General features: G+C 61.4%; 2 protein-coding genes across 3 annotated transcripts in view; one reads left to right on the top strand and one right to left on the bottom strand.

Moving 5' to 3' along the window:
• Nucleotides 1-3,679: 3,679 nt before the first annotated feature.
• On the top strand, nt 3,680-9,464 carry LOC115652209. Its single transcript, XM_030563963.1, has 4 exons — nt 3,680-3,762; nt 6,172-6,329; nt 6,593-6,759; nt 7,861-9,464. Exons 2-4 carry the CDS (start codon nt 6,179-6,181, stop codon nt 9,184-9,186), a joined length of 1,644 nt encoding a protein of 547 aa, XP_030419823.1. The 5' UTR covers nt 3,680-3,762; nt 6,172-6,178; the 3' UTR covers nt 9,187-9,464.
• Nucleotides 9,465-10,190: 726 nt separating this feature from the next.
• The window catches only part of LOC115652216 (retinol dehydrogenase 13-like), a 38,620-nt gene continuing 33,579 nt past the window's right edge, over nt 10,191-15,231 (bottom strand). For both annotated transcript variants that reach the window (XM_030563974.1, XM_030563976.1), the window contains 2 exons: nt 12,210-12,316; nt 10,191-10,741 (listed from right to left, as the gene is read on the bottom strand). In XM_030563974.1, the coding sequence (XP_030419834.1) occupies nt 10,547-10,741; nt 12,210-12,316 (302 nt within the window). In that variant the 3' untranslated portion in view covers nt 10,191-10,546. The remainder of the gene's footprint in view (nt 10,742-12,209; nt 12,317-15,231) is intronic.

The following is a 15,231-nucleotide window of genomic DNA, read 5'->3' as shown; positions in this document are numbered from 1 at the left end:
CCCCCCTAGTTCCAGCACCCCCCCACCCCAATACCCCTAGTTCCAGCACCCCCTACATCCCCCTAGTTCCAGCACCCCCCACCCCAATACCCCATGTTCGAGCACCCCCCTACACTCCCCTAGTTCCAGCACCCCCCCACCCAATACCCCATGTTCCAGCACCCCCCCTACACTCCCCTAGTTCCAGCACCCCCCCACCCCAATACCCCATGTTCCAGCACCCCCCTACACCACCCCTAGTTCCAGCACCCCCCCACCCCAATACCCCTAGTTCCAGCACCCCCCTACACCCCCCTAGTTCCAGCACCCCCCACCCCAATACCCCATGTTCCAGCACCCCCCTACACCGCCCCTAGTTCCAGCACCCCCCCACCCCAATACCCGATGTTCCAGCACCTCCTACACCCCCCTAGTTCCAGCACACCCCCACCCCAATACCCCTAGTTCCAGCACCCCCCTACACCCCCCTACTTCCAGCACCCCGCACCCCTATGCCCCTACTTCCAGCACACCCCCTACACCATCCCTAGTTCCAGCACCCCCCCACCCCTACGCCCCTACTTCCAGCACCCCCTACACCCCCCTACTTCCAGCACCCCCCCACCCTTACGCCCCTACTTCCAGCACCCCCCCTACCCCCCCAACTTCCAGCACCCCCCCACCCCTACGCCCCTACTTCCAGCACGCCCCCTACACCCCCCTAGTTCCAGCACCCCCCACCCCAATACCCCTAGTTCCAGCACCCACCTACACCCCCCCTAGTTCCAGCACCCCCCCACCCCTATGCCCCTACTTCCAGCACACCCCCTACACCACCCCTAGTTCCAGCACCCCCCACCACACACACTTCTAGTTCCAGCACCTACAGACACACCCCTAGTTCCAGCAACCTCCCACCCCTCTACCCCTAGTTCCAGCACCCCCCCTACATCCCCTAGTTCCAGCACCCCCCCACCCCTATGCCCCCACTTCCAGCACCCCCCTACACCCCCCTACTTCCAGCACCCCCCCACCCCTATGCCCCTACTTCCAGCACACCCCCCCACCCCTATGCCCCTACTTCCAGCACCCCCCTACACCCCCCCTAGTTCCAGCACCCCCCACCACACACACTTCTAGTTCCAGCACCTACAGACACACCTCTAGTTCCAGCACCCCCCCACCTCTATACCCCTAGTTCCAGCACCCCCCCACACACACCCTTATACCCCTAGTTCCAGCACCCCCACACACACACCCCTAGTTCCGGCACCCCCCCACACATACCCCTGGTTCCAGCACCCCCCACCCCTATACCCCTAGTTCCAGCACCCCCCCCACACACCCCTAGTTCCAGCACCCCCCACCCCTATACCCCTAGTTCTGGCACCCCACACACACACCCCTAGTTCCAGCACCCCCCCACCCCTATGCCCTTAGTTCCAGCACCCCCCCACACACACCCCTAGTTCCAGCACCCCCCCTACCCCTATACCCCTAGTTCCGGCACCCCGCCACCCCTATACTTCTAGTTGCAGCACCTACAGACGCCCCTCTAGTTCCAGCACCCCCCACCCCTAATTCCAGCACCTACAGACACCCCTCTAGTTCCAGCACCCCCCAACCCCATACCCCTAGTTCCAGCACTTACAGACACCCCCCTAGTTCCAGCACCCCCTCCACCCCTATACCCTAGTTCCAGCAACCGCTCCACACACACACCCCTAGTTCCAGCACCGACAGACACCCCCCTAGTTACAGCAGCCCCCCCACACACACCCCTACACTCCTAGTTCCAGCACCTACAGACACACACACCCCTAGTTCCAGCACCAACAGATACCCCCCTAGTTCCAGCAACACCCCCCCACACCCCTACACCCCTAGTTCCAGCATCTACAGACACACACACCCCTAGTTCCAGCACCCCCACACACACACACCTAGTTCCAGCAGCTACAGACACACACACCCCTAGTTCCAGCACCCCCCCCACACACACACACCTAGTTCCAGCACCTACAGACACCCCCTAGTTCCAGCACTTACACACACACACACACACCTAGCTCCAGCACCTGCACACACACACAAACCCCTAGTTCCAGCACCTAGACACCCCCCTAGTTCCAGCACTTACACACACACACTAGTTTGAGCACCCCACACACACATAATTCCAGCACCTACAGACACACACACCCCTAGTTCCAGCACCTACACACACAGAGAGACACCTAGTTCCAGCACCTACATACACACACTTAATTCCAGCACTTACACACGCACACACACACTAGTTCTAGCACCTACACACACACCTAGTTCCAGCACCTGCACACACACACACACACCCCTAGTTCCAGCACCTACAGACACCCCCCTAGTTCCAGCACTTATACACACATGCACACTAATTCCAGGACCTACACACACACACCCCTAGTTCCAGCATTTCACACACACACACACACACACACACACACACACACACACACACACACACACACACACACACCTAGTTCCAGCACCTGCCAGGGCCGTAGCAACAAAGAACATGGCTCCCTCTGAACATATGTCTGGGGCCCCTTATAATGCAGAAACGATAAAAAACTAAACAACTAAATTAATAACATTTATCCGCCCACCGCCATTATGAACACAAATACACATTCTTTGAATGGGTCCAACTAAAATTCGAAACTGACCGACAGACAACTGATGTAGCCAATAGCATTATGATGTATCATAATGACTTCAGGGTTTTGTCAGTAAAACCGACATGGATTGTGCAATAGCGTCAATAAATGTCACTTACCTAGTTATACCTTACTTTTTTTTTGCCACTTTTAGGGGCCCCCTTCCTTGCGGGGCCCCCTCTGGTCAGAGGGTACGGAGGGCGCTCGCTACGCCTCTGGCACCTGCACACACACACACAGACACACACACAGAGACACACACACACTCTAGTTCCAGCACCTACAGACACCCCCCTAGTTCCAGCACTTACACACACACACTAATTCCAGGACGTACACACACACACACACACACACCCTAGTTCCAGCAGCTACACACACACACACTCATTCCAGGACGTACACACACACACACACACCCCAGTTCCAGCAGCTACACACACACTATATGCTTTCCAGCTGGTTTCTAGTGTCTAGCCAACACCTTTCACAAAGGGATCACTCCGTGTCTGACTATCCGGCCTCATCCTCAGCGGAGACCTGCCCCCTTTCAGGAGCAGCCTGGGCACTCCCATTCAGAACTTAGCTAGACCCGAAAAATCACGGACGTGGAACCCGCTAGCCCTCCTTTTTGTGCTGTGGCTATGGGGCTTCCCCTGGAGGGGTCCCTAAACATGCTCGCTCCCTAGGTTGTCCTGTCTGTGGGATCTTGTCTTCAGCTGTGACCCTGGCAGGGCTGTCGCACACTGGGGGAAGAGCTCTGTGTCCAATAAAAGATATTCCCCCGCCCCCGATATCCTGGGGCTGCTCGGCTGCAACCTGCTGCCTGTGCCCCTTTAGACAGCGGGAGGCGAGGCGAGGAAACTTTCTCTCCCCTCCCTCGGGAAGGTGGGGCCAGCCCGCGGCTGCCTTTGGGACAGGAAGCGGGGGAGCTCAGCTGGTGGGGAGGAGGAAGGGGGTGTCAGTCGGGAATCGCGGTGCCCGTGGGGAAGAGACCAGCCCAGGGTTGCCCTGTCTGTGCTGCGGTCACTGGGATCCTGTCTCTGGCAGCCGCCTTTGGCTCTGTCGCTGTTTCGGAAGCGAGGTGGGACGGTGGGAACCGAGGAGGGCTGGGAAAGGGTGGCTCGGACCGGGGAGCGGGGAGGGGGCGTGTAGACGGGATTGTTACAATCGAGTCTGGCAAATGAAAGGTGAGAAACCCGCAGTAACAAAACGCCTCGGCAGCTTTCAGACTTCCGGGGGGCCTCAGCCAAACCTCCGGCTCATGCTGGAGGCCTCTGTCCCCGCCAGGGGCTAAATCCAGGGGGAGGGAATGGCTGGGGAAACTGCCCCTGAAAAACATGGGGGGCGATTATATCTTGTATTGGACCAGCTTCCGGGGGGAAAGAGACAAGCTGCAAACGGCTCCAACCACACTGCAAACAAGGGGAGAAACAAAGGCTGGGCCCAGGGGGCTGGAACAAGGTGAATAGTGGGGTGCTGAGAGCCCCTGAACCGAACTGCATGTGGTGCGGCAGCCCCCCTAGATCCAGCACCTCTGGCAGAGCTTGGGGGTCTCCTGGGGCGGTGTGCATGCAAAGTGCCAGAGAGCGGGAGCCTGTGCCTGGAGCCGGGGGAGTGGACCACACACACTGGGCTAGCACATCAGCCCAGGGCTTCCCGTCTCTGGCAGGGGTCGGGGCCAGGCCACTGGCTCTGAGGGACTGGCTGGCCCCTGGGGCGCTTGGCCAGGAGAGGGGGCTGCCCACCCTGCTGTGCTGTGCTCCCAGGAGGAGAGGCAGCCTTGCCTCCTGCTTCTCTTGAGGGTGCTCCCTGCTCACCTCGCTCCCCTGGCCTTCTGGACTTCATCGGGCCCCACCCTGCAAGCCTCCCCAGCACACCCCCTGAGTCAGCCAAATGACAGCCAACCAGCCCGTCCGAGCCACACCCAGGAAGCAGCTGTACACCTCTGCCTCAGAGCAGCCACTTCCTTGCCCTGGTGTCCCAGCCCGACCCGCTGCCAGCTGAGGAGGGCGAGGCAGGGCCGGTGGGCCAGCCTGTGCTACTCTAGTTCCACAGTCTGCCTGGGAGATCAGCTGGCAGCTCCTCCATGGGGCTCTGAGCATGGGCGCGTAGCTGGTGCAGTTCATCACTCCCCTGGCATCTGTTCCTTGTGCAGCTAGAGGGAGGCCCTGGCATGTGTCTGTGGAGGGTGCGTCAGGTTGCAGCCCCTCCTCCAGCTCCTCTTCCTGAGATTCTGGGCCCCTTTCTCCCCACCCCTCCTAATTCACACCCCCATCCATGGCCCCACAAAGTTGTGGGACCTCCTCCTGGTGTGGCCAGGACGGCCATCCACCATCCCAGGAAGATAAAGCTGGAGATGATTGTAGGGCCTGTTTCTGTTCTGCACAGTCATGCCACTGAGCAGAGGTCCTGTGGGTGGCATCCACCGACACCTTTGAGAGGCAGCGGTCGTTCTTTGATCCTCAGGCCCATTCCAGTTTTTTCATTAGTTGTCCCCCATATTTACTTTATATATGGAGCTATACCGATCTCACAGAACTGGAAGGGACCCTGAAAGGTCATCGAGTCCAGCCCCCTGCCTTCACTAGCAGGACCAAGTACTGATTTTGCCCCAGATCCCTAGGTGGCCCCCTCAAGGGCTGAGCTCACAACCCTGGGTTTAGCAGGCCAATGCTCAAACCACTGAGCTGTCCGTCCCCTACTTGTGGCCTGGGTCTGCTGCCCACCCCCTTGGTTGAGGGGCAGGTCGATAGCTTTGGGCAGGCTTAAGCCCACCTCTCCTGGTAACCGCAGTGGGACTCGGGTCTGTCCCAGTAGCTTCTGAAGCAAACCCAAGAAACCTGCTAGCAGGCAGCCAGGGAACCAGCTGTCCAGAGTGCAGGGGCGTGGGCGAGATGGCTGGCAGTGTAGGAATGAGGGCACAGCAGAGAGATTTGAGGGGAGAAGCAGAAGAGACAGAAAATCTAGGGGAGGACGGAGAGCTCCTGGTGTAGGGCAAGAAAGAAACCAGGGGAGTGTGAGGGAGAGAGGCATGGAAGACATACAGGAAGAGAGCCCCAGGGCTAGTCCAGGGCAGAAGTGGAGCCTCCCAGCAGACTGGCCCAGGTCTCTCTTGACCCTGTTAGTGCTGGGCAGTGGGCTGCCCCACAGGGCTTGGTGCAGAGGGCTCTGCGCCATGCCCCTGGGCTGTGCATGCTGCCTCCCCGGCACACCCTGGTGGACTTGCACTCAGAGCCCTGAAAGGAGGCAGGATAGTCATGTGGCTGAGGCACAGGGACCGGGCACCAGGACTCTTGGGTTCTATTTCTGATCCTGCCACAGAGTCGCTGGGTGAGTCCCTTTCCCCATCAGTCCCTGACCCTCCCTGCGTGGCTTCAGTCCCTAATGTGGGCCGGTGCTCTGAGCCCCTTGGCTGGCAGGTGCAGAGAGGGCAGGCAGAGCTGGGGATGTGGGATTCTCCCCTCTGAACCCCTCCTCTGCTTCCCCCCAGCAGCCAGATGCCCAGGAAGAAAGCCGTAGCACCGCTGAGCAGCTTGTGCCTGGGCAATGTGGCCAGGCACATGCAGAGCGTGTGGGTGAAGGATTACAGCGAGAACTACCTCGACGAGTACCAGTTCCGCTACGTCATGGGGCCCTTCAACGAGCTGGGTGAGAGGCAGGCGGGTCCCTCTGCCCCTGCCACCCTCCTATCCCAGAGCATCTCCTGGCCTTGTCCTGCTGGGCCTCGCAGCGTGGCTCTGCCTTGCACCCGGGAGGGCGGGGGACTACCTGGGCACAACAGGGAGGAAACGCGCTGACTTCCTGGCCTTGCCATTTCACGGCCCTGCTGCCCCCTGCCCGCCATGGGCAGCCCCTCTGCCGGCACAGCCCCGTGCCCAGGGAGGCCGATAATCACGCTGTCTCCCACACAGCCGGCTGCTTAGTCCAGGACCTGCTCCAGCTACTGGGCAAGAGTCGGCGCCTGTCGCGGGCCGCGCTCCACCTGCTGCTCCTGCCCCACCTGACGGAGCTGAGCCTGCGCTCCTGTCCGGGCCTGGTCAGCAACGCCATCACCCAGCTGATCACGGTGCGCTGCAAGGTAAGCAGAGCCCCAGCGACCTTCTGGGACTCCAGAATAACCTCCTGGGGACACGCGTCTGAGCAGGAAACAGCAGGAAGGGGTCCGAGCGGATGAACTCCTGGGTTCTCTCATCAGCTCTGGAAGGAGGTGGGGTCCAGTGATCAGACCAAGGCGGACGGGGAGCCAGGACTCCTGGGTTCTCTCCCCAGCTCTGGGAAGAAGTGGGGTCCAGTGGTCAGACCAAGGCAGACCGGGAGCCAGGACTCCTGGGTTCTCTCCCCAGCTCTGGGAAGAGGTGGGGTCCAGTGGTCAGACCAAGGCGGACGGGGAGCCAGGACTCCTGGGTTCTCTCCCCAGCTCTAGGAGGAGGTGGGGTCCAGTGATCAGAGCTGAGCTCTGGACTCAGGACTCCTGGGTTCTCTCCCCAGCTCTGGGAGGAGGTGGGGTCCAGTGGTCAGACCAAGGCAGACTGGGAGCCAGGACTCCTGGGTTCTCTCCCCAGCTCTGGGAAGAGGTGGGGTCCAGTGGTCAGACCAAGGCGGACTGGGAGCCAGGACTCCTGGGTTCTCTCCCCAGCTCTGGGAAGAGGTGGGGTCCAGTGGTCAGACCAAGGCGGACTGGGAGCCAGGACTCCTGGGTTCTCTCCCCAGCTCTAGGAGGAGGTGGGGTCCAGTGATCAGAGCTGAGCTCTGGACTCAGGACTCCTGGGTTCTATTCCTGCCTTAGCCGCGATTGGCTTTTGCACTGAAGGTCAACGGTTCCCCTAGCAGCATGCGGAATGGGTGTGGTGGGCAGACGGGCTCCCAGTGTAAATAGATGGGGGTGGGATGCTGGGCACATGAGTTAGGGGAGTGTCTGCCTCACTCCAGCCCAGCACTGGCCTGCTGCCTCTCCCCGGGTCAGGTGAGAAGCCAGGACTGGACAGGTCACTCTCCACCACAAGGGTGGGGCCCTGCTCTGGGGAGGCTGGGGGGAGGGGAGAAGCTGCTCCGACCCCTGCCTGGTCCTGGAGCTAATGGAGGAGCCTGCTGTCCCCTTCCCCCCCCCCCGCCCCGCTGTCCCCCGCCCTCCTCCCCCACAAGGGAAGCGCCTGGTCTATCTCCCTGGTTCCTGTTGCAGAACTTGTCCTCCCTGGACCTCAAGGGCTGCAGCCGGGTGCAGACGGCCGCGCTGGTGGACCTGCTGGAAGGCCTGCCACGTCTGAGCAAGCTGGGCCTGGCGGAGACGCAGGCCAACACGCAGGTGCTGGCGGCTGTGGGCTCCTGCTGCCGGCGCCTGCGGGAGCTGGACGTCTCGCACTGCCAGAAGGTGGCGCCGGACTCCCTGCTGCACCTGGCTTATGACCAGACCGAGAGTGCCCTGTGCAGCCCCGCGCTGCGGGTGCTGCTGGCCCAGGGGATAGAGCCCAAGGCCCCCGGCCAGGACTTGGTCAGAGCCCTGGCCTTTCTGCTGCTGGCTCTGCCCAGCCTGGAGTTCCTGGCCAACAGCCACCTGAGGGAGGCCCTGTGTCTCATTCACACGCAGCAGTTCAGCGGCGCGCAGGGCTTGCTGGGATTCCCCTCGCTGGAGGAGCTGGCCCGGCGCAGACAGGGTGCCCATGCAGCCGGGGGCGACTCCTGGCTCACGCTGCCACTCAGGCGGGTGGAGGAGGTGGAGGAGCCCTTCCTCCCCATCTTCTGCTCCGTGTGCCCGGAGGTGGCGGAGGCAGCCGTGTCTCTCAGCGACGGCCCTGGCACCAGCTGGGGCAGCCTGGCCTGGAGCCGCCTCACCCAGCTCACCGTGCACTGCACGGGGCACCGGGGGCGGGGGCTGGCCGAGATGCTTCCCATGGCTCAGGGCCTGGGAGCCCAGCTGCAGTCCCTCTCCCTCCACGGCTTCTCTTACGATGACGAGTTTTCCTTCTGCGCCCTGCTGAACTGCTGCTGCAACCTCGCCGCCTTCAGCAGCCACCTGAGCGCCCCCACGGGGCCCATGCGGCCGGCTGACGCTGTACCCAATGGGGAGCCTGCCGCAGAGCCGCAGAACTGGGAGCTGGACCTGCTCTGCCACCCCTTCCCCAAGCTCCGGCATTTCAGCTTGGGCCTGGCCAGCTCGTGTGAGCCTCTCCCTTCCCAGCATGCCACTGTCCTGCGGGCGAGCCTGGCCTCGCTACTCAGCCGCTCCCCCCGCCTGGAGACGCTGGCCCTGCTCAGCATCCCCTTCTCCCTGGACAGCGTGTTCCAGAAGGTGCTGGCTGCCCCCGGCGCCGCCCTCGGCAATCTGCGGGAGCTGTCGCTGGCCGAGAGCCTGGTGTCCAGCCCGACCCTGCACTGCCTGCTGGCCCTGGACAATGGGCTCAGCTCCCTGAACCTGACCGGCTGCCCAGCCGTCCACCGCCGCGACTACGACCAGCTGCTCCGCACCGTCCACAGGGAGAGGCTGGAGCTGGACATCACATGGCAGTGAGGTGTCCTGCCTCGCCTGGGACGCTGCCCGTGCCGCGGGAAGGAGCCCACACCGCACGCAGGCACCAGAGAGCTGTATTTAATAAAGCAGAGTGAGCACGGGGGGAAGTGCCTGCAAACGAGCGTCTGTCAACCTCCCTGGGACAGCGCTTTCCTCTGCACAGCCTTGAACAGGGAGGTCCCTTGGCTCAGCCAGGGCCCCATTGTGGGGGGCCCTGGGGAGGCGGCGAAGGCCCCAATGCCAGGCCTGCTCTGTATGCTTCTGGGACACGGGCTCGGGCTCTAAGGAGGTTGCTAAATGGCTTCTCCCTCCCCTCGTCAGCTCTGCGCTGTAGAGGCTCCTCCAAGCAGAGCCCCCACTGGAGGAGGGGGTAGACAGGGCCCTGCCCTGCCCAGGCTGGCCCCGGACTGTTCCCCAGATTGCAGGCGGGGCTGCCATGGGCGGCAGGAAGGGTGGAGGAGGAGCTGGCACTCAACAGCATGGAGGCCAGTGGGCCCTTGCAATAGGGTTGCCAGGTGACCGGTTTTCAACCAAAATGCCTGGTCACGTGGCTTCCAGAAGCAGCGGCATGTCCCCCTTCTGGCTCCTAGCCGTAGGGGGCAACCAGGGGGCTCCGTGCACTGCCTATGCCTGAAACGCCAGCTACGCAGCTCCCATTGGTTGAGAACGGCAGCCAATGGGAGCTGCAGGGGCAGCACCTGCGGATGGGGCAGTGCACAGAGCCTCCTGGCCACACCTCCGCATAGGAGCTGGAGGGAGGACACGGCACTGCTTTCGGGAATAAGTGCCGCCCAGAGCCTGCACCCCAACCCCCTCCTGAACCCCAACCCCCAGCCCTGATCCCCTCCCGCCCTCCAAACCCCTTGGCCCCAGCCCGGAGCACCCTCCTGCAGCCCAAACCCTTCATCTCAGCACCACCAGCCGGAGTCCTCACCCCCCTGTACCCCAACCCACTGCCTCAGCCTGGAGCCCCCTCCCACACCCTGGCCGCACCCCAGAGCCCACACCCCCAGCTGGAGCCCTCGCTCCTCCCACACCCCTACCCACTAAGCCAGCCCGGTGAAAATGAGCAAGTGAGCCAGGATGGGGTGAGTGGGTGACATGAGGGGGAGGGCTCGGGGAAGGGGCAGCAGTGGGGCAAGTGTGTTCAGTTTTCTGCGAGTAAAAAGTTGGCAACCCTACCTTGCAATGGCTCAGCTAATTCCCACCTTCCTTCCAGTCTGGCTTCCGCCAGCAGAGCCCCCACCTCCACCCCGTCTCCCCTCCTGCTCGCCCCAGGTCCCAGCTCCTGCAGGCTACCTAGCCCTGCGCCCGCGGGAGTAGCCAGGTGCTGCAGGGCAGAGGTGATGGGCTCCATTGTTCACATGCGCCCGCTCTCCGCGAGGCCCGTCACTCGCTCCGACGCCTCCCACAGCTTGCGGGCCAGGCCCAGGTCGCGGGCAGCCGCAGAGGGCAGCACCAGCCTGCAGTTGCTGTCGAAGTACTTTCCCGTGATGCCTGCGACCTCCTCTGAGACGGCGCAGTAAATGGTGCTGGCTGCTCCCTCCTCGGCAGACTAGAGAGAAGAGGGGGCTTAAAAGCAGCCTCAGCAGCGGCTCCCCACCACACCAGCCCCCCGCAGGCCCCAGGCACTGCGCAGACCCCACCTGGCGGCACCAGGGGCAGAGCTCAAGCCCCCCATTGAGGCTTTCATGCCATCCTGGCCCCACAATTGCAGACACAGAGAGCAGTGGGCCCTGGAGCAGGGAGAGAGGGACAGCAGGGCCTGGGCACAGTGGGGCAGGGCAAGAAGGCAGTAACTAAGGGTATGGGGAGCAGGGCAGGGAGCAGGAAGCAGGTGAGATTGTGGGCGAGGGGCAGGCAGTAGGTGGCGGTGTGGGGAGCAGGGCAGGGAGTAGTTTGGGGTGGGCGTGTGAGCAGGGGGCAGGCAGTAGGCAAGGGTGGGGGTGTAGGTGAGGGCAGGCAGTAGGTCGGCATGAGGGGACAGGCAATGGGTGAAGTTGTGGGGAGCAGGGCTCAGGGCTACTAGGGCAGAGGGTTGAGTTGTGGGGGGCTGAGGGCTGTGGGGTGGGGCAGAGGATGAGGGGCTCAGAGTGCAGGAGGCGGGTCAGGGCTGGGGATTGGGATGCGGAGGTGAGGGGTTCAGGGTGTGGGAGGGGGCTCAGGGCTGGGGCAGAGGGTTGGGGTGCATGGAGTGAGGGCTCCAGCTGGGGGTGCAGGCTCTGGGGTGGAGCCAGGGATGAGGGGTTTGGGGTGCAGGCTGCCCCGAGGCTGCAGCAGGGAGAGAGGACTCCCCCCAGACCTCTCTCACCGCAGCAGCTCCGGGACTGGGGAAAGGCGCCTCTCCCCGCCTGTGCAGCCCTGTATAGCCTGCTGTGTGGCCGTGGGGCCGGGCAGCTTACAGGGAACTTAGGTCCTGGCCTCGGCTTCACCGCAGCTCTGGCCAGGGCAGCAGGGGCCAGGTTCTCTGGTCTCTTTGGGTGCAGCGTTGAGGCCCCGTTGCAGCCCCTGTGCATGGAGGGGTGGAGGGCTGCTTAATGGTGGAGGGTTCGAATATCTCCCAAGGGACTTGGCTCAGTCCTGCACAGAGCAGAGTGTGACGTGCACTGGAGGTGGGAATTAGGGTAATGCCTCCCTCTACGGCTGCTGCTACTCCCCTGGCGTTTGCTCAGGGATGCTCCTGAGGGACCCCGGAAATGCCCCCACCTCCCTGTGTGAATCCCTCCCTGCAGCACCCTGGCACTCCGGCCCTGTGCACCAGGAGCTCCCCACCCTGACCACAGCTGCCTGGACCCTCAGCCAGCCCCACTGAGCTAGACCCCGGGGGCAGGGTGCAGACCAAGGCTTTGGGGATCCAGCTGTACGTCAGCCCACAACAGAGCCAACTGGAAACTTGTACCCTGCCCCCGAGGGGCTGTGCTAGTCACTCGCTGGCCCTACCCTGCCCCAGTCCCATGGGGCAAGCGGGCTGCCAGAGCAGCTCATGCCCTCCAGGCCCCCCACTGCCGCTCCTTTGCACGCACCATTAGGAAGATACTGACGATGCTGAAAATCAGGCGAGTCAGCCAGTTGAAGTGGCGCATGATTTCTGTCTTCACAATGCCGGGGTTGAGGGAATTGGCCGTCACCCCTGCAGAGGAGCAGAGCCAGTCAGTGCATGGGCTCTGGGGACAGCAGGGGGTGGCGGCACATTGGCAGGGCCCTATAGTCAGACCCCCTGTTTTGTACTCGCAGGCCTAGAGCCAGGGGCCTGCTTATTCCTTGAGCAGGTGCCGCCCCGACACGCTCCAACATGCTTTCCCCAGCCTGGGAGGACACCTGCCCTGGGGGGCCAGGCCCTTTCAGGGGACCTGGACAGCCTCACCTGTGCCCAGTGACCTGCCTCCCTGTGCATGTTGGGTCAGGTGACCAGGCCTCACAGGATGAAGAGGGAGTAATTAGGAGCTAGGAAGGAGCTGAGGGCAGGCTCCGGCGGCACCTCCCCAGCAGCAGGCTCGGGGGAACGGAGAGACAGCTGGGTTCGGGGGAGCACGAGACCCCCAGGGGCCGGGACACAGTTCTCCACGCCAGCCAGGTGAGATGGCCTGGAGCCATCTGCAGGGCTGGGCAGGAGCAGCCCTTCCGCGGGTGCTGGGCCAGGCAGCCTGGCGAAGGTGGCTGGGCATCTCTAGGGGGTTCAGCTGTTTCTTTGATGCTAATAACACAGGGCCAGCCAGGCGAGTGACTCAGAAGCCCCAGGGATCATGGCCTGTCTGGCAGCAAAGAGACTGGTCAGGGCCAGGGTCTGGCACAGATGAGGCAAGACCTATCCCAGCCCTTTCTCATGGGATTTTCCCACCTGGGTCTCATGCTTCCAGGGTGAGGCAGGCTGGGAACGCCCACAGCTGCACCCCAGCTGGCCCGTCCTTCCCTCGGAGAGGCTGTGGGGTGCAGGAGCCTGTGCCAAACTGCCATCAGTGCCCCCCACTGCCCACACCCCACTGGGACGCTGGCCCTGCTTCTGTGTGTCACCATGGTGCCATGCCAGTGACTGAAACCCTGAACCATCCAGTGGCTACAGCAGTGGGGCTCTTCCTACAGGGCGGAGGGAGCAGGCTGTGGGGAAGCCGTGTCTCTCTCATAGGGACTGAGGCACCCTGGGCTGTTACGGCACCCCAAGTTCTGGTGCCGACGGCTCTGCTTCCCCAGAGTGGTTCTGGGATGCTTGGCTCCCAGCCCTGCAGCCCGGAGCAGTGGCAGCTCTCCCCCAGGTGATCGCTCACCACGAGGGCACCTTGCCCAAGGCCAGCCCCCAGCCTGGTGTGCTCAGAAGGGCACAGACACTGTTGGGAAAGGCTTGTGGGTAGAGCAGGCAGGGCCATGTGGCCTCTGTTTCCCGGGTTTCTGACTTTTGAGTTTTGCTGAACTCAGCATTCAGGACGAGCCTGAGATACCCCAGGGCAGCCTGACCTCTGCAGGCGTAACCCACACACCTCCTAGGTTCCCGCCAGTGGCACCAAGACCACTTCAAGAGAGAGAAAATGAGTCTGCTTAACTTTTAGCTGGCTTTTAGCTCATGCAATAGCAGCTCATGCACTGAGGTCCCAGGTTCAATCCCGCCCGCTGATGCCCGGGGTCTGTCGGGGGTCCGCAGGCACAAAGGGTTTGTCAGTAGCCGATGGTCAGGCCAGCTCAGATGCAGAGACAGGTTAAAGTAGGGGCCCCTTGCAGACGGTGGCTACTGTAGTATCTTGGGGGAGGGGAGACAAGCTCATAGAACCGTCGAGTTAGAAGGGATTGCAGGGGTCTAGTCTAACCCCTCCCAAGATGTGGTGTGCCTGACCGATCCCAGACAGACGGCTCCAGCCTCCTTTTGAAACCCTCCAGCGAAGGAGCTTCCACGACCTCCCGAGGCGTCTGTTCCGCTGTCCTACTGTTCGTACAGTGAGATTTAATCTGCTGTGCTGGAGCCTTTCAAGTATCTGAAGTCCACTGTCATGTCCCCCCTTAATCTCCTCTTTTCCAAACTAACATACCTGTTTCTTCAGCCTTTGCTCATATGGCTGTATTCCATCCATTTGATCAGCTTTGTTGCTCGCCCCTGGAGCCTTTCCAGTTTCTCTCCATCCTTTCTACATTGGCAACCAGAATTCCAGCTGCGGCCTAGCCAGCACCACGTGGAGCAATACTATCACCTCCTGTGACCTGCATGCGAGGCCTGTTAATGCAACCTAAAATTGCATTTGCTTTTTTTGCAACAGCATCGCATTGCTGACTCATGTTGAGGCTGGGCTCCACCCTGCCTCCCAGATCCTTCTCAGCAGTGCTCTGCCAAACCCGTTCTGCCCCATTCTGTATTTGTGCAGTTGTAGCACCTCACATTTGCCTTTGTTGAATTTCATGTTGTTGCCTAAAGTCCAGTTCTCCAATTTATCAAGATCCCTCTGGATTTGAGCTCTAGCCTCCAAAGTGTCTGCAACGCCCTAGCTTTGTGTCATGCAAACTTGATCAGTCTGGTCCATATTCCTACCTCCACGTTATGGATAAAGATGTTAAATAACGTCGAGCCCAGAACAGATCCCTGTGGAACCCCACTTGAGACCTCCCTCCAATCTGACATCGTTCCATTAACAGTTACTCTTTGATTGTGGTTGTTTAGCCAATTATGTATCCACCTAATGGTAGCTCTGCTGAGCCCACAGTTCTCCAGCTTACTTATCAGAATGTCACGTGGGACTGTGTAAAACGCCTTGTTAACATCCAAGTAGATTATGTCCACCACTTTTCCCTCATCCACTAAATCAATTGCCCTGTCAGAGAAGGAAATTCAGCTGGTTTGGCATGATTTGTTCTTAGTAAGTCCATGGTGGTGGCTAGTGATCACCCCTCCATCCTCCCAGTATTTGCAGAGGGAATGTTTTATACATGGCTGTAGTAGCTTCCCGGGTATGGAGGACAGACTGACTGGTCTATAGTTCCCTGACTCCTCCGTTTTCCTCTTTTTAAGGATGAGAACTACCTTACCCCTTCTCCAGGCTTCCGGGACCTCACCTGTCAGCCATGAAT

Source organism: Gopherus evgoodei, chromosome 5 (genome assembly GCF_007399415.2).
Source record: "Gopherus evgoodei ecotype Sinaloan lineage chromosome 5, rGopEvg1_v1.p, whole genome shotgun sequence".
Lineage (NCBI taxonomy): Eukaryota > Metazoa > Chordata > Testudines > Testudinidae > Gopherus > Gopherus evgoodei.
The sequence above is the reverse complement of the archived record's forward strand: the minus strand, read 5'-3'. Positions and strand labels throughout refer to the sequence as shown.

Coding starts and splice junctions, on each gene's coding strand:
- LOC115652209 (XM_030563963.1), top strand. CDS start 6,179: ATGCCCAGGAAGAAAGCCGTAGCACCGCTGAGCAGCTTGTGCCTGGGC. Junction 6,330..6,592: donor GGGGCCCTTCAACGAGCTGG/GTGAGAGGCAGG, acceptor TCTCCCACACAG/CCGGCTGCTTAGTCCAGGAC. Junction 6,760..7,860: donor TGATCACGGTGCGCTGCAAG/GTAAGCAGAGCC, acceptor TTCCTGTTGCAG/AACTTGTCCTCCCTGGACCT.